This window comes from Polyodon spathula, chromosome 51 (assembly GCF_017654505.1).
Source record: "Polyodon spathula isolate WHYD16114869_AA chromosome 51, ASM1765450v1, whole genome shotgun sequence".
NCBI classification, from domain to species: domain Eukaryota; kingdom Metazoa; phylum Chordata; class Actinopteri; order Acipenseriformes; family Polyodontidae; genus Polyodon; species Polyodon spathula.
In genome coordinates this window covers 1,970,094-1,991,372 of record NC_054584.1, presented here as the reverse complement: position 1 = coordinate 1,991,372, position 21,279 = coordinate 1,970,094, and the positions used below count along the sequence as shown (strand labels likewise).

The 21,279-nt window shown below is 48.4% G+C and overlaps 1 protein-coding gene across 1 annotated transcript; it reads right to left on the bottom strand.

Annotated features, from left to right (window-relative positions):
• Window positions 1-483: 483 nt before the first annotated feature.
• Window positions 484-20,143, bottom strand: LOC121306948 (unconventional myosin-Ie-like; the record flags this gene model as incomplete). The annotated part of the gene is made up of 17 exons (XM_041238972.1): window positions 484-1,240; window positions 2,163-2,338; window positions 2,643-2,856; window positions 3,026-3,094; window positions 4,464-4,621; window positions 6,905-7,051; window positions 7,891-8,036; window positions 8,327-8,496; window positions 10,525-10,639; window positions 11,174-11,318; window positions 12,309-12,514; window positions 13,240-13,321; window positions 14,429-14,514; window positions 15,401-15,568; window positions 15,937-16,023; window positions 19,473-19,559; window positions 19,997-20,143. Coding segments are annotated over 17 exons (2,280 nt in total), but the record flags the coding sequence as incomplete, so codon positions are not given.
• Between the last annotated feature and the right edge of the window lie 1,136 nt (window positions 20,144-21,279).

Genomic DNA, 21,279 nt, shown 5'->3' with positions numbered 1-21,279 from the left:
ATATATATATATATATATATATATATATATATATATATATATATATATAACCTACTTTGAATAATGTTACACTAACATATTGAATTACACACCACTTTAGAGTTTTCCATACACTTAACAGAAAACGTGGCCAAAACTGACATCTCAAACTAACGTGAAATACTATACTACTATTATGGCTTCTGGTAGACTTTTGTGATATCATTTTGTAGTTTCCTCGACTACATGACGTTAAATATGTTGATATAATTTTTTTGTTTTTTACTGTATCAATACTAAAATTCTAGGTGATGCAAAACATTTGGCCATAGCTGTATGTTAATTTTAAAAGCCTTTTCATCTGTTAAAAAAAGCAGCTTCATTTCATAAAAGTATTTCTATAGTGCTAAAATAGTAATTCAATTCTAACAGGCTGTTTGTTCACATGGGACGTTTGAGTTTGGAGTCCTAGCCGCAGTTACATCCCTTAGCCACTGGTGGCACTGTTTTTATCAAGTTAATACTCCTGTGAAGAAACTGGGGCTTTACACTTTGGCCACTGGTGGCACTGTTGTGCTGATTAAATCATTAAAAACAAACAAACAAACAAAAAAACACACAAAATCAAAGTTCCAGTCAATATCCGTTCCTGATCAAACCAGACGTACCATTTCTCCAGTCAAACTCTTAACCCTTTCAGTCCTGGCGGGACCTCAATGTCCTGTCTTATTTATCTTAGTGGCGTTTGTTAAAATACGCCTTCGGAAATCATGTTGGAACCTCACGGGACTCCTAGGTCCCAGTCTGAGGTTGTGTAGAAATGTTTTATAATGTTCTCATGTGTACTCAATAAAGGCGTTCCTTTTTTAATTATATAAGTTCAAAATTATAATTCAGGACTGAAAGGGTTAAACACTGAGATTGCTAGCCTGGATACGAGCCAAGTTTCCACAGCTTAGCATGGATATATCTGTTTATCTCATATTAAATTAAATCATAGTTACTAAGGGCTATATATACAGTACTGTTGGAAGAAATCTTGTACTGAGACAAAAGAGCTCAGTACAGCACTTGGGGTTGGGCTCGATCACAACACAGCAGCCAGATCCCTTCTTGTTCTATGGCTATGAATAACAAACAGTCATTGGCCTCCTCTCCAGAAGGGGGCGCTGTGTGAACACCGTTTAGATCTTCTTCACGTAGTTCCCTGGGAACATGCCCTCCTTTCCTCTGAGTCGTCCGAACCACCAGCCTGAGGAATCTGGAGGAGGAGGAGGAGTTTCAGTCACAGTTTAGTTTAAGGATTTACAAAAGGAAACCCGAGGGGGACCTGATTTCTAAAGACCAAACTGGGACACACACTGAAATAGTTTTAAAAGAGTCGTAACCACATGTTCTAACTGGAGTTACTGCTGTTTATCCCTTCATTTATAGGACTGTAGTATAGTAATCTGTAGGAAACAGCATTATGACTGCTGATTGTTCATGTAATGCATGGAAGGGGTGCTGCCGGCTTGCAAATTGGGACTTTAAGGTTTGGAGGAAAATGTCAGGACCCCAGGAGAGGGGATGGGAAAAGGGGACGGTCCCGGCCAAACAGGGGTGTCTGGTCACCCCAATACATCTACAAGTGTGTTTTAAAAAGGGTTTGAAGGTTATTAACAAGGAAGAAAGTGTGTCACCGAAATGGTGCAATGAATGCCATAATGTTATAAAACAATTCCGATTTATTTCCCCCCCATGAATACGTGTAACTGTGCTCATTGGCAGGTCCTAACTTCACACCATTTCATAATGTGAGCGCCATCTTCAAACAGCTTCAGACTTCAGTATAATGTTCAGAATTATGAGATGCAATGAATATTCAAAGATGACATTGTTAAAAGATCAATGCAACGTAGGAAACAGTTACCTTGAAATGAGAAAAACTGCAGAAGTGGGCCTACATGTGACAGGGATGGGAATAAGACTCCTTGCATTGCAGTTTGATCCATTCCTGGTTTTACTGTGCGTTTAATAAGAACACCTGAGCTTGTTACCTAGACTCCCTGTGGGTAATGAAGCTGGTAGTAAAACCTGGAATGGGTGAATCTGCTTTGTAGTAGCAGTCTTATTTCCGTCCCTGTATGATTTGATACACACAATAGTAAGACTCTGTCAAATAATCGTTTCACAGCGTTTACCTTCGGTCACGATCTCGATGACATCGTCCGCGTTGAAGCTGAGCTCGTCAGTGTCCTGTGCGTCGTATGCGTACAGCGCCTGGCACTGGGGAGTCCTGGGCCTGGGTTTGGGAGTGGGTTTCGATCGACCTCCCCCCGGTACTGGCTTCGATTCTGTGGACCGCCGGCGCTGCAGCCTGAAACAGAAACAAGATGTAGCGATCCCTATTACCTGATCTAGAAAAACGAGACGCAGGCAACGATCCCTATTGCCTGATCTAGAAAAACGCGACGCAGGCAGCAATCCCTATTACCTGATCTAGAAACACGCGACGCAGGCAGCGATCCCTATTACCTGATCTAGAAAAACAAGAGATACACGCACACACAGACAAACAGGACACAGAGAGATACACGCACACACAGACAAACAGGACACAGAGAGATACATGCATACTCAGACAAACACACACACACCCCACCCAGGGAGGGAGATCTTACCCAGCTACGCCCTGGTCCGGCACGCTCATGAAATCCATGTTGAGCTGGGGGCTGGGGCCAGGGCGGGGGTCCCGCGGGCGAATGCTGGCTCCCTGTCTGGGGAGGGTGGGCTGGACCACGCTGGCCTGGCGGAGGAGTGTGGACAGTCTGCCGGCAGCCTGGGCTCTGCCGTGGCCAGGCTGCCCCTGCCTCGCAGCCCTGTTCCTGTGTGCACCTGTCAAATCAGGGGGAGAGAGACCTTGAGCAACCTGCCTGGACACTTTAGCAGCACTATAGAGCTATGGGAGCAGCAGGATCGCAAGCAGTCTATAACCCTTAATATAACAAGGGCACAGTGCTGACCTGAGTCCCCCAAGTTAATACAACAAGGGCACGGTGCTCACCTGAGTCCCTTGAGTTTGATGGCCGGTCTCCAAAGTGGCCACTTTTTCTGTTGTCTTTCCGTGTCGGTCCTGAAACGCAGAAGTGAATTAGCACACAGAGCTCCTGTCACAGTGGGAATGAGGGCTCAGAAATACTGCAGGGAACCTCATGAATTCAAACGTTTCAACGTCTTAATGAGAAAGACTTTGTCAAAACCTTTGTCATTGAATGTATGAAGTTTATGGAAGACATTGAGAAAGATTTCTAATGGAAACGTTTGTCATTGAATTTGCCGAGCTTCCTAACCCTACAGTGTGTTTAATAGGTATGGATGAGAGCTTGGTGAATGAATGGTAAAACATGCAGCAAACAACTGTGGAAATGCACAGTATCTGCGTGTGTGTGTCAGCGGCAGCCTGCACACAATCTGAGGAATATACAGTGCTCTGAACAGTGTATCTAGTAGTGCTGCACAAACCCATTATTGGGATGGGGCTCTCCAAGGAAACTGTGATCAGACAATTTACCATTCAGCGTGAAACGTGTGCAGAAACAGCTGCTTGGGTTTGTGATGATCACTGCTTCTCTTAGACTGTGGAGAACAGTGATCCACACAAAACCCAGCAGCGGTTTCTTCACTCTGAATGATAAATCCACCCCATCAACAGCAATGACCCTGACCTGACTGTCAGCCCCTGATTTCTGAGGAGCGCTCCATCCCAATAATTAGCTCATGCAATTCCAGTGTATAGAGCAATGTGAATGAGAGTCCTGGAACACACACGATGGTACAGTATGCACTGTGTGTATAGAGAGCAGTGTGAGAGTCCTGGAACACACACGATGGTACAGTATGCACTGTGTGTATAGAGAGCAGTGTGAGAGTCCTGGAACACACACGATGGTACAGTATGCACTGTGTGTATAGAGAGCAGTGTGAGAGCCCTGGAACACACACGATGGTACAGTATGCACTGTGTGTATAGAGAGCAGTGTGAGAGTCCTGGAACACACACGATGGTACAGTATGCACTGTGTGTATACAGAGCAGTGTGAGAGTCCTGGAACACACACGATGGTACAGTATGCACTGTGTGTATAGAAAGGAAGGAGGAAGACTCACAGAGCTCTTGGGCAGTCCTGCACTGTGTGTATAGAGAGGAGGGAGGAAGACTCAGAGCAGCTCTTGGGCAGTCCTGCACTGTGTGTATAGAGAGGAGGGAGGGGGACTAATGGCAGCTCTTGGGCAGTCCTGCACTGTGTGTATAGAGAGGAGGGAGGGAGACTCACGGCAGCTCTTGGGCAGTCCTGCACTGTGTGTATAGAGAGGAGGGAGGGGGACTCATGGGCGCTCTTGGGCAGTCCTGCACTGTGTGTATAGAGAGGAGGGAGGGGGACTCATGGGCGCTCTTGGGCAGTCCTGCACTGTGTGTATAGAGAGGAGGGAGGGGGACTCACGGGCGCTCTTGGGCAGTCCTGCTCCGATGCTCACACTCAGGACCTTGCCGCTGGGTTTCAGGAAGGCCTGGTCGGTGCTGCCCAGCTGGAACTGAATTTGCCTGGACCCTGCGGACGCCCAGGGACCCCAGCCCTCCTTCTTTACCTTGAACTCCAGCCTGGGGGAGAGGAGAGAGGGAGGAACAAGAAGAGTGGGGGAGCGAGGGAGAGGGTGCTTTAATTACCTAGGCATGTCATTTATATAAAACAAGCATGTTTGTAACATACACCCCGTTCAAAAGACATTTGCATGATGAGAAGGATTACACAAGTACAGGACAAACATATTCCATCACAAACCCCAATAATCTGATACCCAAAAACAAGCGCGAAATAAAGTCCTAACCAAGTGTCATCACTATTTGCAAAAGCGGTTCTCTAATTTTATAGTTACAAATGTAATTGTGACATATGCATTTGTAGACACTCATCCTTCAACAACATTTTAAACACATTACTGTCCTATTCCAGGGACAGGAATAAGACTCCCATTGCTTAGCTGGTTTAGTGTGAGTTTAATAAGACACACCTGAGCTTGTTATCTGTACACTGTGGCTAATCAAGCTAGTAGTAAAACCTGCAATGGGTGACACTGCTGTGCAATAGGAGTCTTATTCCCATCCCTGTAATGGAGTATAATCAGAATTGGAAAACCAGTTCTCTAGATGTATATAAAAATGTAAAGAATGTCCGGTAGACTTTTGTGATCTCATTTTGTAGTTTCTTTGATTACATGATGTTAAATAAAACTATCTAACATTTTTAATTATGACTCGATCCTAAAATTTGAGCTGATGCAAACTGTTTGCCCAGAGCTGCACAGTGACAGTGCTGCACAGTGACAGTGCGAGCAGTGACAGAGCTGCACAGTGACAGTGCGAGCAGTGACAGAGCTGCGCAGTGACAGTGCGAGCAGTGACAGAGCTGCACAGTGACAGTGCTGAGCAGTGACAGAGCTGCACAGTGACAGAGCTGCACAGTGACAGTGCTGCACAGTGACAGAGCTGCACAGCGACAGTGCGAGCAGTGACAGTGCTGCACAGCGACAGATGCTGCACAGTGACAGTGCTGCACAGCGACAGTGCTGCACAGTGACAGAGCTGCACAGTGACAGTGCTGACAGTGACAGAGCTGCACAGTGACAGAGCTGAGCAGTGACAGAGCTGCACAGCGACAGAGCTGCACAGTGACAGTGCGAGCAGTGACAGAGCTGCACAGTGACAGTGCTGCACAGCGACAGTGCGAGCAGTGACAGAGCTGCACAGCGACAGCTGCACAGCGACAGAGCTGCACAGCGACAGTGTGAGCAGCGACAGAGCTGCACAGTGACAGTGTGAGCAGCGACAGAGCTGCACAGCGACAGTGCTGAGCAGCGACAGAGCTGCACAGCGACAGAGCTGCACAGTGACAGAGTGCACAGTGACAGAGCTGCACAGTGACAGTGCGAGCAGTGACAGAGCTGCACAGTGACAGAGCTGCACAGTGACAGTGCGAGCAGTGACAGAGCTGCACAGTGACAGAGCTGCACAGTGACAGAGCTGCACAGCGACAGTGCGAGCACAGCAGACAGAGCTGCACAGCGACAGTGACAGTGCTGAGCAGCGACAGAGCTGCACAGCGACAGAGCTGCACAGTGCTAGCAGTGACAGAGCTAACTGACTGAGCAGTGACAGTGCGAGCAGTAACAGTGTTGTACAGTGACAGTGCTGTACAGTGACAGAGCAATGACAGTGAGCAGTGACGGAGCTGTAGTGACAGTGCTGCACAGTGACAGAGCTGCACAGTGACAGAGCTGCAGTGACAGTGCGACAGCGACAGTGCTGCACAGTGAAAGTGGTGCACAGTGACAGTGCTGCACAGTGACAGAGCTGCACAGTGACAGTGCGAGCAGTGACAGTGCACAGTGACAGAGCTGCACAGTGACAGTGCTGCACAGTGACAGAGCTGCACAGTGACAGTGCGAGCAGTGACAGAGCTGCACAGTGACAGAGCTGCACAGTGACAGTGCTGAGCAGTGACAGAGCTGCACAGTGACAGAGCTGCACAGTGACAGTGCTGCAGTGACAGTGCGAGCAGTGACAGTGCTGCACAGTGACAGTGTGAGCAGTGACAGTGCTGCACAGTGATAGTGTTAGCAGTGACAGTGCTGCACAGTGACAGAGTGATCAGCGACAGTGTTAGCAGTGACAGTGCTGCACAGTGACAGAGGTGCACAGCAGTGTTGCAGTGACAGTGCTGCACAGTGACAGTGCAAGCAGTGATAGTGTTAGCAGTGACAGTGCTGCACAGTGACAGTGCTGCACAGTGACAGTGCTGCACAGTGATAGTGTTAGCAGTGACAGTGCTGCACAGTGACAGAGTGATCAGCGACAGTGTTAGCAGGACTCTGCAGCAGCACTCACAGGTTGTTGAATTTGAGTGGCAGTTTGCGCTGGCTCCTCTCCTCATAGCGCTTGTACAGCAGACTCAGCAGTTCTGTCTTGAAGCTCGACTCGAGGACGCTGTCGTACTGCTGCTCGTGAATGATGAAGAAGTCATCCTGCAGGGTGCTGGGGGGGGGGGGGGGGGGCAACAGTCAAAATGGCTTTTAAGAAACGTCATGGCTGATTAGTTGACAGGCTCACAGTTTTGCTACTCTGTGCATCCAATGCATTGCTCATCAATTTACAGTACAGCAGGACAAACCCGCGCAACACAGAATGTAATCCTTGATTTTGTTCTGATGATTATGCCTGCTTGTTTGAGGGTTGTTCATGATGTAAAGTGTGTAGAGGCAGTCCTGCCTCATGAACCTTACTTTAGAAACTTCCTAAACTGGATCCAACTTTGATCCAGGTTATCTGCCCATGAAAACAGTGCTTCCAATAAACTGGGCCTGATTTCCTTGCTTGTGAAAGTGACAGCACACCTTCAAGCTGGGCTAGTAAAGGGGTGTGGGGATCAAGCAAACCGTTTTCTAAAAACCACAAACAGTAGACTTTAGTAAACGCTTACCTGAACACGTACAGTTCAGTGATCTTTAACATTTCTAGTATCTTGATGCATTATAAGCCACTGTAATAGAGCTGCCTGAGAACTTTAACAGTAAGATCAAGAGGACAATTGATACACAAGTCAGCTTTTTGTATGATACTTTAAACAGCTACTGAAACACAATCGTACTGTTCAGTCCAAACTGACATGAGCTCTACTTCTTCAGACATAAAAACACACTCAAAGAAATAATTTCCAACTCAGATAATGATTTTAGAAAATAACTCAAATGTTGATATGAAGTCAATAGCTTTGAGAATACCCCTCTCTCCGTATTCCGCTGAGTTCGGCTCGTGGCTCAGTGGATTATTGAGAATGCGTGTTTCTGACGGGTGCCCCAGTGCTCCCAGTGTACCTGAGTGAGACAGACTGGATCTTCTCCACCTCGATCTGCCTCTTCAGAACCTCCTTGATCAGCCCCTTCTCCGGACCCTGCTTCACCTTCTCTCGACCAATCATGTACAGGAACTTGGGAGTCAGCAGGAGGTCACGCTTCACAGGCTGTGGAAAGGAGAGACAGACAGACAGGCTGTTCAGATCACGAGATACCACATCCCTCAGACTCTCCCAGCTCTGTGAAGCCAGGACTCTACTTTCAATACGAATCACTAGGGCTTCAAAATGACAATTCTACTCATTGACGTCTGGGATGGAAATATGACTCCTATTGCAGAGCAGTTTCGCCATTTCTGGGTTTTATTATGTGCTTGACCAGCTATGCAATGGGTCTAACATCACGCACACTGTACTGTACAGAGTGTTTCTCTCTATATAGACACATACACACCCACCCTGAAGCGGCGGTCGTATTTCACCACCACGTCTGCGAAGTCGATGCGATCCCGGCGCCCCACGAATTTCCTCAGCTCGGGACGGTGCTCCGTGCCGATGTAGTCTCCCATGAAGTTGCGGTTGATGCTGTTCCTCCGGCGCTCCTTCTTGTGGAGCAGGATATCCGAGGCTGGGACAGAGGGGAGAGGAGAGCGGCCATCATTGCTAAGCCAAAACACAGGCCCCTACCAAGGGGCAGCAGGGAGAGGAGTGACCCCCAGCGCTCTGGACCAGCGCGGCACCAACCGAATATTCAGATCCGCTCTCCACTGGTGCTGATCGGGATCACCATGCAGAGGGAAACGAGTGAAGAAACAGTTGCTCGGGTTCGTGTGGATCACTGCTCTCCAGAGTCATCACAAACCCAAGCAGCTGTTTTTTTTACTTGTTTAATTTTGAATGGTAAATTAGCCCGATCAACAGCAATGCCCCTCACCTGACTGTCAGCACCTGATTTCTGCAGACATCTCAATCAGAACAATCGAATAATCTGTGTGTGCAGCTCTAACAGTGTTAGCCTCAAAGAAACTACAGAATTAAATGCAAGTCGTTTCTCAATGTCTTCAGGTGTTGAAATGAGTTTTGGTTCCCTTTCTTATATCCCTGGATGATGTTGTCTCCCCAGGAGATACTTGCAGATTTTGCACATATTAGACATTGTATAGGAGTGAATGAGGGGTCCTGTTCACTGAAATCTCTCCCACCTGCACAATGTTACAGTTTGAATGTTGCATTACACTACTTTCTGTCCCTTTCCTACATGACCAGCTGTGCCTATGACTGACCCCTTCACACCTACACAAGAATGTCTAATGTGTGTAAAATCAGCATCTGCACATCCCTGAATATTACACAGAGGCCGCATTACCAAGGGACAGAATAACGCGAACCAAAACAAATTCCCCACAGCAGCTCAGGAGAATCATCCGGCTCCTCTGACCAAACCAGTCGCCTCTTTACACCCAGGAGCGCCACAGCGAATGTGAGCTACCGCCCCCTGCAGGACAAAGGCCAGCCCTGTCTAGTGTGACACTAATCACCTCTTTACACTGCACATAGAGATCAGTCACCTTCATTCATCCTGTTTGTTCCTGCAGGGTGCTGCTGTCACACGCACTCCCCCTGTTTGTTCCTGCAGGGTGCTGCTGTCACACGCACTCCCCCTGTTTGTTCCTGCAGGGTGCTGCTGTCACACGCACTCCCCCTGTTTGTTCCTGCAGGGTGCTGCTGTCACACGCACTCCCCCTGTTTGTTCCTGCAGGGTGCTGCTGTCACACGCACTCCCCCTGTTTGTTCCTGCAGGGTGCTGCTGTCACACGCACTCCCCCTGTTTGTTCCTGCAGGGTGCTGCTGTCACACGCACTCCCCCTGTTTGTTCCTGCAGGGTGCTGCTGTCACACGCACTCCCCCTGTTTGTTCCTGCAGGGTGCTGCTGTCACACGCACTCCCCCTGTTTGTTCCTGCAGGGTGCTGCTGTCACACGCACTCCCCCTGTTTGTTCCTGCAGGGTGCTGCTGTCACACGCACTCCCCCTGTTTGTTCCTGCAGGGTGCTGTCACACACACTCCCCCTGTTTGTTCCTGCAGTCACACGCACTCCCCCTGTTTGTTCCTGCAGGGTGCTGCTGTCACACGCACTCCCCCTGTTTGTTCCTGCAGGGTGCTGCTGTCACACGCACTCCCCCTGTTTGTTCCTGCAGGGTGCTGCTGTCACACACACTCCCCCTGTTTGTTCCTGCAGGGTGCTGCTGTCACACGCACTCCCCCTGTTTGTTCCTGCAGGGTGCTGCTGTCACACGCACTCCCCCTGTTTGTTCCTGCAGGGTGTTCCCCCTGTTTGTTCCTGCAGGGTGCTGCTGTCACACGCACTCCCCCTGTTTGTTCCTGCAGGGTGTGCTGTCACACGCACTCCCCCTGTTTGTTCCTGCAGGGTGCTGCTGTCACACACACTCCCCCTGTTTGTTCCTGCAGGGTGCTGCTGTCACACGCACTCCCCCTGTTTGTTCCTGCAGGGTCCTGCTGTCACACGCACTCCCCCTGTTTGTTCCTGCAGGGTGCTGCTGTCACACACACTCCCCCTGTTTGTTCCTGCAGGGTGCTGCTGTCACACGCACTCCCCCTGTTTGTTCCTGCAGGGTGCTGCTGTCACACGCACTCACCTTCCTCTCTCATGAGAATGTATTTGCGCACGGCTGTGTGTTTGCGCCAGGCCTTCTGGATGACCCGGGCGTAGCCGTTGTACTTCCTCTCGCGCATCTCCTCCAGCAGAAAGAGCTGCGGAGAGAGCAGGAGACAGTGCTGGGTCAGGGAGGACACAGAGGGGCCGACACTGCACACAGCAAATCACTCACTCACTTCAGAACGAGAAAACCACCTGTTCAAGTTACCAAGTAGAGCTGAGTAACTTGATCCCTCCACAGAGGTCAGTGCGGACAGTCAGGTGAGGTGCCACTGGTCTAATTCACCATTCAGAGAGAAACGAGTGAAGAAGCAGCTGCCTGGGTTTGTGATGATCGCTGCTTTTCTTAGTCTGTAGAGAGCAGCGATCCACACAAACCCAAGCAGCTGCTTCTTCACTCGTTTCTCTCTGGTAAAGCCACCCGATCAACACCAGTGACCCTCACCGGATTGTGGAGAGCTTGAGTCGAATAGTCGGTCCATTCAGCACTATTACTAGAAATGTACAGAGCAGGGATTTGATTTAAGAAGGCTTGAGTAAGTTATGTTTGTGTCTCATTTTACTTTGAAATGTTTACACTGTTGCACTTGTTAAAGGCCTCAGGGCAGCCCTGCTCTCTGCTCACTCACCGACTCGGGGGCCTTGATGAACACCTTGCTCTTGCCGAGCTGGAACTGGTCACTGTCCATGTGGACGGAGCGCAGCAGGTGCAGGACGCCCTGCTTCTCATCCCCGCGCCACTCCGGCCAGGTCTCACGGGTCAGGATCGCGTACCTGCACAGTGCAAACATATGCACACAGATCAACACACACACACAGAGCACGCTCAGATCAAAACAAACACACCCAGCACGCTCAGATCAATACAAACACACACACACAACACGCTCAGATCAATGCAAACACACACAGCGCCCTCAGATCAATACAAACACACCCAGCACGCTCAGATCAATACAAACACACAGAGATCAATACACAGTGTTTTATTTTTATTTTTTTAAATAAATGTGTAGCACTTATTTACGCTTTTGTAATGTATATTAAATCTTAAAAGCAAGGGCAAAATGAATACTGCAAGGGCAGGCGTTCACTTGAAAGCCCGGGTCTCTCTGACTGATCTACAAAGAGCTCTAAACCCTGGGTAATTTCTACAGTCGTAGGCTGCACTTTGCTGTCAGCTGTCTGTCAGCATTTTTACAAAAAAATATGGTTAGCTTTCTTAAAAGTAGCACTGTAGTTTGTAATAGAAGTTCCTAATGTTCTCTTCATTGTATCACAAGGTCGACTGACTGAATCAGATGATTGTGTGGGAGATTTGACTTTGCAAATGTTTAAAATGCGCGCCAGTTATCAGACTCTGATTCAGAGTCTACCATCAAAACTGGTATGTAGGGAATCGGACACTGATTTTTTTGTTCCTAGTGTGTATTCAATGGAAAGACTAATTTGACTTAAAACTGTCAACAGATCGCATCATTGGTGCCCAGGCACTGAAATTAGAGCGGCCGGGTGCCATGTAAGCATTGTCATAACCACTCCGTAAATGTTCTTCAGTTAACTCCTAAGTCAAGGTTCTGCCGATAGAAAGAAGCACCGGAGCGTTGTTCCAGCTCGACTGAGCCACCTGCCAGAAAGCTTCAGGGAGGGAGGAAGCTTGCATGCCTGCAGCTTACGAAAGAAACATGCGGTAAACAAACGGGCCCGTCAACAGCGTCTGGCAGGGGAAAGCTAAACTATGGAGAAGTATAAAGGGGGCGGGACCTGTGCAGGAACTTCCTGAAGAGGCGGCGGAAGGCGTAGCCGGCTCTCCTGACCCGGATGTTCTCCCGCAGTCCCAGGTACTCCACCTGGTGCTTGACCCGGCTCTCCTCCCAGTCGCGCGGCCGCTTCGTCTCGTTGGGTTTTATGCAGCGGATGTAGTGTGGCGTGCACTTCATCAGCGTGCTCACCAGGTCGTTCGCTTGTTTCTGGAGAAAACATTCAGAGCAGACAGGAGTCAGGAGCAGCAAGCACACAACAGCCTTGCTGTACCTCATGAGATTGAGGAATCCATTCCCACACCCTGCCTGTGAACCACTTCAGAGCTGCAATATGAGATTGAGGAATCCATTCCCACACCCTGCCTGTGAACCACTTCAGAGCTGCAATATGAGATTGAGGAATCCATTCCCACCCCCTCTCTCTACACCCTGCATGTGAACCACTTCAGACCTGGAATCGGGGGGAGATTGGCTTGTAAAGGTCACTACACACCAGACGAGATGCAATTGGTCATCAGCTTAGGTCAGCCAGGGTGTCCTCAGCTCACCGCGCACCAGAAACCCCTGTAACTGGCCGGGCGCCTACGGGCTTGCCTGTAAACTGCCCAAAGCTGCATTGTCCTCCAACGCTGTAGCTCTGGGCTGTCTGTATGGCGGGCCTGCAGAGTGAAAGAAGTGGTCGGCTGACGGCACACGCTTCAGAGGACAGCATGTGTTCGTCTTCACCGCTCCCAAGTGAAGGGGTAGTAGCGGTGGGCTGAATCCAAATACAAATTGGGCGAAAAGTGGGGTAAAAAATAATTGGAGACTACTAAAAATAAATAAATAAATAAAAGTATAGGTTCGATTCATTTTGTCACATTACTTTGCATTTTCACTTGTTGCATCGCATCTGGTGTGTAACGGTCCTAACCCTCCCCCTCCACCCTCACCTTGATTTTATTGCTGGCTGTCGTGGGGCGCCCCTTCTTCTCAACGTTGGGGTTTTCAGGGAACAGGTCCTGGATGAATTGGCTGAAATCACAGGGCAGGAAATCAGTGACAGTTATCGGGATGGATTTGAAAGACATAACACAGCCAGAGCCAGGCTAATCCTAGACATAACACAGCCAGGGCCAGGCTAATCCTAGACATAACACAGCCAGAGCCAGGCTAATCCTAGACATAACACAGCCAGGGCCAGGCTAATCCTAGACATAACACAGCCAGAGCCAGGCTAATCCTAGACATAACACAGCCAGGGCCAGGCTAATCCTAGACATAACACAGCCAGAGCCAGGCTAATCCTAGACATAACACAGCCAGGGCCAGGCTAATCCTAGACATAACACAGCCAGAGCCAGGCTAATCCTAGACATAACACAGCCAGAGCCAGGCTAATCCCAGACATAACACAGCCAGGGCCAGGCTAATCATAGACATAACACAGCCAGGGCCAGGCTAATCTCAGGGTTCAAGGGAATGAGTTGTGAAAACAGGTTGAGGGAAAGTACGTATCTGAGACCAAAAAAAAGATTGATTGAAGTGAAGACTGAGGACAGAGGGTAGGAGACAGCTCCTCACACAAACAGCGGCAAGTGCAGTTCATTCTAAAAGCAAGCCGACCCCGACTTTACAACGTTTTGAGATCAATTAGCTACTAGGAACCGGACGAGCTCCGATGGCTGAACTGCCTGCTCTCATTCATAAACACGGTCTCTTGCATCCCCTAGGGCAGTGTGCTGCAGGGACAAGTTCATTGTTACATTGACTGATGTAGTGAGACATGGTTCTCAGAGCTCTACTGAGAACACAAGGGGGCGGATTTTGCATGAATTAGATAATAAAACAAGAAGTCCCAGGATGTGACGACAAACAGAAAATGAATCGAACTGATTCCAAACACATTAGCTCAGATAAATATTTAACAAGCAACTGTACATGTTTGGTATCATAAAACTGACAACAAAATGCGTGAATTCACAATTTAAAATAATAATAATAATCGGATCTTTGCTTTTTGTATCCAAGCGACGAGGATCCCTGAACATTCGGAAGAAGGTCTCCCATTGCGACGAGCTCCTATTCCAGCTGGAGCAGCCCGCCCACACACACCACGTTCTTATTGCTTCAATGACTTACAACTCACTGCTCTGCATCAGCTCGATGAGGTCATTGAACAGCACGTCTCGATTCCGTTCACAGAACCCGTTCACATCGTAGGAGACCTGGAGAGAACGGCAAAGAGGATTCAGCACCCTGCAAAACTGCGTCGGCTGACAGCCAGACCACTGGGCATGTGTGTGTACCAACAGGGCTGGAAATAAGACTCCCACTGCATAGCAGTTCCATCCATTCCTGGTTTTACTATGAGTTATTAAGACACACACAAACTTGTTCCCTATACTGTGGCTAATCAAGCTCGCAGTGAAACCTGGATTGGTGAAACTGCTCTGCAATAGGAGTCTTATTCCCATTTCTGTGTAATGATGAGGCATGACTTAATTTAGTAAGTTCATATTTGTTGGATTTGTTTCTCCAGATTATATACATATTCAGCAAAATGGGTGAGAAGGACCCATCCGCGACTAGCTTTAAAAGGGACAGGGCTCTGAACTTCCTTCTACAGAGAATGTTTTTTTTTTATTTCTTTATTGTTCGTGGTACTTTTTTGTAATCCAAAATGTTGTTCTAGTAATAAACGTGTGCATTAATATCGGTGCGGAGGAGGAGGAGGAGGAGGAGGAGGAGATTAACCCTATTGGAAGCTGAGCAAGAACAGTTTTTAAACGTGTTTTTGGGTTCGGTTTTTGGCTGGACCCGTTATGTTCTGTTCACTTTCGTTTCTCGGATACCTGAATGAAAGCGAGACAGTTCTGCTCTTTACTCTCTTCTGTGATAGTCATGCAGACTACTGTATCGTGACGGCGAGCTCTGATTGGTTGTTGATGCTGTGCTGGTGTATAATGTGCGCTCTGATTGGTTGTGGAGGCTGTGCTGGTGATAATGAGTGCTCTGATTGGTTGTGGAGGCTGGGCTGGTGTATAATGAGTGCTCTCCCACTAGGACCCCGTCTGTCTGCGAGGGCGGGAGGCTCCTGATCTCCAGCAGTACCTTCCCTGCGTAGTGGTGTACGATGAAGCCCTTGTTCCAGCTGTTGAAGTGCTCGTGTGTGCCGATCTGACTCTGCAGCTTCTGGAGCAGGGTCTGGTCGGCCCCCTCACCCTTGGCATGCATCGTGGCGCACACGTCGTCAAGGATGCACATGATACCCAGGGGGTTCTGGGGGGATAAAAATCAAATTGCTAGATACTTTACCTGCTGAGCTAGTCCAAGCAAACAGTGCTTGTTCTAACCTTGGTTGCAACCTAGTTGCAGGGATGGAAATAAGACTTCCATTGCACAGCAGTTTGAGCCTTTCCTGGTTTTACTATGAGTTTAAATTAGACATACCTGTACACAAGGGCTAATCACACTCGTAAAACCTAGAATGGATGAACTGCTGTGCAATAGGAGTCTTATTTCCACTCCTGTGCCTGCCACCTTGCCAGACCACAGTGGAGAGCAGACTTGCTAACAGGGAACCTCTGGTTAAATATGAATATGAATAAATGTGAATAATAAATATGAAGAATAAAGACGCCGCTCACCGCTTTGCTCTCGATGAGGTCACACACCACCTTGTTGTTGAAATACTCGATAGGGGTCCATCTAATCCCCTCCTGCACATACTCCTCCTGCAGCACAGAGAGCACATTCACACACACAGCACAGAGAGAGCACATACTCCTCCTGCAGCACAGAGAGAGCACATTCACACACACAGCACAGAGAGAGCACATACTCCTCCTGCAGCACAGAGAGAGCACATTCCTCCTGCAGCACACACAGCACATACTCCTCCTGCAGCAGAGAGCACATTCACACACACAGCACAGAGAGAGCACATACTCCTCCTGCAGCACAGAGAGCACATTCACACACACAGCACAGAGAGAGCACATACTCCTCCTGCAGCACAGAGAGAGCACATTCACACACACAGCACAGAGAGAGCACATACTCCTCCTGCAGCACAGAGAGAGCACATTCACACACACAGCACAGAGAGAGCACATACTCCTCCTGCAGCACAGAGAGCACATTCACACACACAGCACAGAGAGAGCACATACTCCTCCTGCAGCACAGAGAGAGCACATACTCCTCCTGCAGCACAGAGAGAGCACATACTCCTCCTGCAGCACAGAGAGAGCACATACTCCTCCTGCAGCACAGAGAGAGCACATACTCCTCCTGCAGCACAGAGAGAGCACATACTCCTCCTGCAGCACAGAGAGAGCACATTCACTCCTGCAGCACAGAGAGAGCACATACTCCTCCTGCAGCACAGAGAGAGCACATTCACCTCCACAGCACAGAGAGAGCACATACTCCTCCTGCAGCACAGAGAGCACACATTCACACACACAGCACAGAGAGAGCACATACTCCTCCTGCAGCACAGAGAGAGCACATTCACACACACAGCACAGAGAGAGCACATACTCCTCCTGCAGCACAGAGAGAGCACATACTCCTCCTGCAGCACAGAGAGAGCACATACTCCTCCTGCAGCACAGAGAGAGCACATTCACACATCACAGAGAGAGCACATACACACACACAGCACAGAGAGAGCACATACTCCTCCTGCAGCACAGAGAGAGCACATTCACACACACAGCACAGAGAGAGCACATACTCCTCACTGCACACAGAGAGAGCACACTCACACACACAGCACAGAGAGAGCACATACTCCTCCTGCAGCACAGAGAGCACATTCACACACACAGCACAGAGAGAGCACATACTCCTCCTGCAGCACAGAGAGAGCACATTCACACACACACACAGAGAGAGCACATTCACCACACACACAGCACAGAGAGAGCACATACTCCTCCTGCAGCACAGAGAGAGCACATACTCCTCCTGCAGCACAGAGAGAGCACATACTCCTCCTGCAGCACAGAGAGCACATTCACACACACAGCACAGAGAGAGCACATTCACACACACAGCACAGAGAGAGCACATTCACACACACAGCACAGAGAGAGCACATACTCCTCCTGCAGCACAGAGAGAGCACATACTCCTCCTGCAGCACAGAGAGAGCACATTCACACACACAGCACAGAGAGAGCACATACTCCTCCTGCAGCACAGAGAGAGCACATTCACACACACAGCACAGAGAGAGCACATACTCCTCCTGCAGCACAGAGAGAGCACATTCACACACACAGCACAGAGAGAGCACATACTCCTCCTGCAGCACAGAGAGAGCACATACTCCTCCTGCAGCACAGAGAGAGCACATACTCCTCCTGCAGCACAGAGAGAGCACATTCACACACACAGCACAGAGAGAGCACATACTCCTCCTGCAGCACAGAGAGAGCACATTCACACACACAGCACAGAGAGAGCACATACTCCTCCTGCAGCACAGAGAGAGCACATTCACACACACAGCACAGAGAGAGCACATACTCCTCCTGCAGCACAGAGAGAGCACATTCACACACACAGCACAGAGAGAGCACATACTCCTCCTGCAGCACAGAGAGAGCACATTCACACACACAGCACAGAGAGAGCACATACTCCTCCTGCAGCACAGAGAGAGCACATTCACACACACAGCACAGAGAGAGCACATACTCCTCCTGCAGCACAGAGAGAGCACATTCACACACACAGCACAGAGAGAGCACATACTCCTCCTGCAGCACAGAGAGAGCACATTCACACACACAGCACAGAGAGAGCACATACTCCTCCTGCAGCACAGAGAGAGCACATTCACACACACAGCACAGAGAGAGCACATACACCAGCACAGAGAGAGCACATACTCCTCCTGCAGCACAGAGAGAGCACATACACACACTGCAGCACAGAGAGAGCACATTCTCCTCACACAGCACAGAGAGAGCACATACTCCTCCTGCAGCACAGAGAGAGCACATTCACACACACAGCACAGAGAGAGCACATACTCCTCCTGCAGCACAGAGAGAGCACATACTCCTCCTGCAGCACAGAGAGAGCACATTCACACACACAGCACAGAGAGAGCACATACTCCTCCTGCAGCACAGAGAGAGCACATTCACACACACAGCACAGAGAGAGCACATACTCCTCCTGCAGCACAGAGAGAGCACATACTCCTCCTGCAGCACAGAGAGAGCACATACTCACTCCTGCAGCACAGAGAGAGCACATACTCCTCCTGCAGCACAGAGAGAGCACATTCACACACACAGCACAGAGAGAGCACATACACCTCCTGCAGCACAGAGAGAGCACATACTCCTCCTGCAGCACAGAGAGAGCACATACTCCTCACAGCAGCAGAGAGAGCACATACACACACACAGCACAGAGAGAGCACATTCACACACACAGCACAGAGAGAGCACATTCACACACACAGCACAGAGAGAGCACATTCACACACACAGCACAGAGAGAGCACATTCAGCACAGAGAGAGCACATTCACACACACAGCACAGAGAGAGCACAAACTCCTCCTGCAGCACAGAGAGAGCACATACTCCTCCTGCAGCACAGAGAGAGCACATTCACACACACAGCACAGAGAGAGCACATACTCCTCCTGCAGCACAGAGAGCACATTCACACACACAGCACAGAGAGAGCACATACTCCTCCTGCAGCACAGAGAGCACATTCACACACACAGCACAGAGAGAGCACATACTCCTCCTGCAGCACAGAGAGAGCACATTCACACACACAGCACAGAGAGAGCACATACTCCTCCTGCAGCACAGAGAGCACATTCACACACACAGCACAGAGAGAACATTCACACACACAGCACAGAGAGAGCACATTCACACACACAGCACAGAGAGAGCACATTCACACACACTGCAAGAGAGAGCACACACTGCACAGAGAGAGCTCCACACACTAACACACTGCACAGAGAGAGCTCCACACACTAACACGAGGCACTCATGAACTTCCACAATGGACCACTGTACATACACACAGTGTCATATAGGCTACTGTACACACACAGGGTCATATAGGCTACTGTACACAGTGTCAGAGAGGCTACTGTACACACACAGGGTCATGAAGATACCCCTGTTTCGTACCTGCTCTGCCTTCAGCGTCAGTTCAATGAAGATCTGCTGCAGTTTTTCGTTCACAAAGTTGATGCAGAATTGTTCAAAGCCATTTTGCTGCAAAGGAAAACAAGGTTTTATTTCAATTTCATTGAGAATATTATTTTAGTTTATTTGTATTGACCATTATGTTATTCATTTGTCAGTGATGGAAATAAGACTCCTACTGCAAACCATTCCAGGTTTTACTACAGGCTTGATTAACCCCACTGTAAAAGGTGCTCAGGTTTGTCTAATTAAACAATCAAGACATTCTCTTCAGATTAGTGCAATTCCACAACTGACCACCAGGTGGTATCAACCACCGAGTACAAAACCCATAATAGAACCAGCAGACTGCAGCAAGCACGCCTGTGACATTCCTGTGCCCGGCTGGAGCTTGCAGCAGATCACTGTGATCTACACAGACTACACTGTTTGCAATCTTTAGCGCTTCAAGCCCAGCCCCTGCTATTGCTCAGCTCTCTCCTCTCTGAATCAGTGTGATGAGTCACCTGGAAAATCTCAAAGCCATAGATATCCAGGACCCCGATGTTGAATTCCTCGTGCTCCTTCTCAATGGCTTTGTTTATGGCCTGTGGAAAGGGAGGAAGGGCAGTTCCATTCAGAAGGGTTTCATTACTATCAGTATATATATATATATATACACACACACACGGACAAAAGTAAAAATATAATTAAACATAAGGACACCACATATCCACTAAAAACTAATACCTACTGTAAAAACAGCAATGTTGTTTATGAAGTAGCCTGTGATGAAATCAAATATGTTGGAGAGACTGGAACAACTTTATATAAAAGAATTCAGAACCACCTTTCATTAATTAGAAATAAAGAAATGAACGAACCAACAGTACAGCACTTCACCAGTCAAGGACATGACATGAATGTCATGAAACAGTTTGTAGTATTAGAACAGCGAAAATTAGACAATGCGACAGAGAATAAAAGAAGGTAAATGGATAAATAGACTGAACACAGTTATGCCAGCGGGACTCAACAGAAAAGAACGAACTAATTAACTCCAATAAATATAGAACATTTAAATAAATAAATAAAAACAAAATTCATTCAAAAGCTGTTGCACTGGGGAGGCCAAATCAAGGCTGATCCTCAGAGCCAGCATTGCATGATAATAGAAATATAATGTTAATAATGTTAATTAGAATTAATATAGTGTTAAAGATAAAAGTAAAAATGATGTCACGATATATAGAACACCATGCAAGAATAATGGATTTGAATATAAACAATAACGAGTACTTGTCATGCTGTTAAACACCTATAAATACCTCCAATGTTTTAATTTTAGCACAGGCTACCTTGAGAAAGATATGTACAACATATAGACATTGGGCAGCTGGCTCTTTGAGCTAATTTTATATATTTATTACAGAGACACACTTGTTTTCTTGTTTTTAAGAGGCAGTGGGATGTGAACCTGCAAGCTGTGGCACTGCAGCTGAGTGCTCTAACCGCTGTGCTACAAACCTGATGCTGGAGGAACTGAGCCCAACTCAGCCCTCACAGGAGTGATCAGAACAACGGTCTCGTGTGTTTCACTGGTTCAGATCAGTGCTCTCGTGTGTTTCACTGGTTAGCGCACAATCCCTGTGATTCCACCCTCAGTACAAGCACCCTAATGCACAATTAGATTATATCAGTGTGTAGTTTGTATAAACCCAGCGACTCTCCTGAGGAGTCTCGCAGTGCACAGGAGGGACGCCTCAATTGCCTATTTACATTAAAACCCTGCTTTAACCAGTGTCCCGAT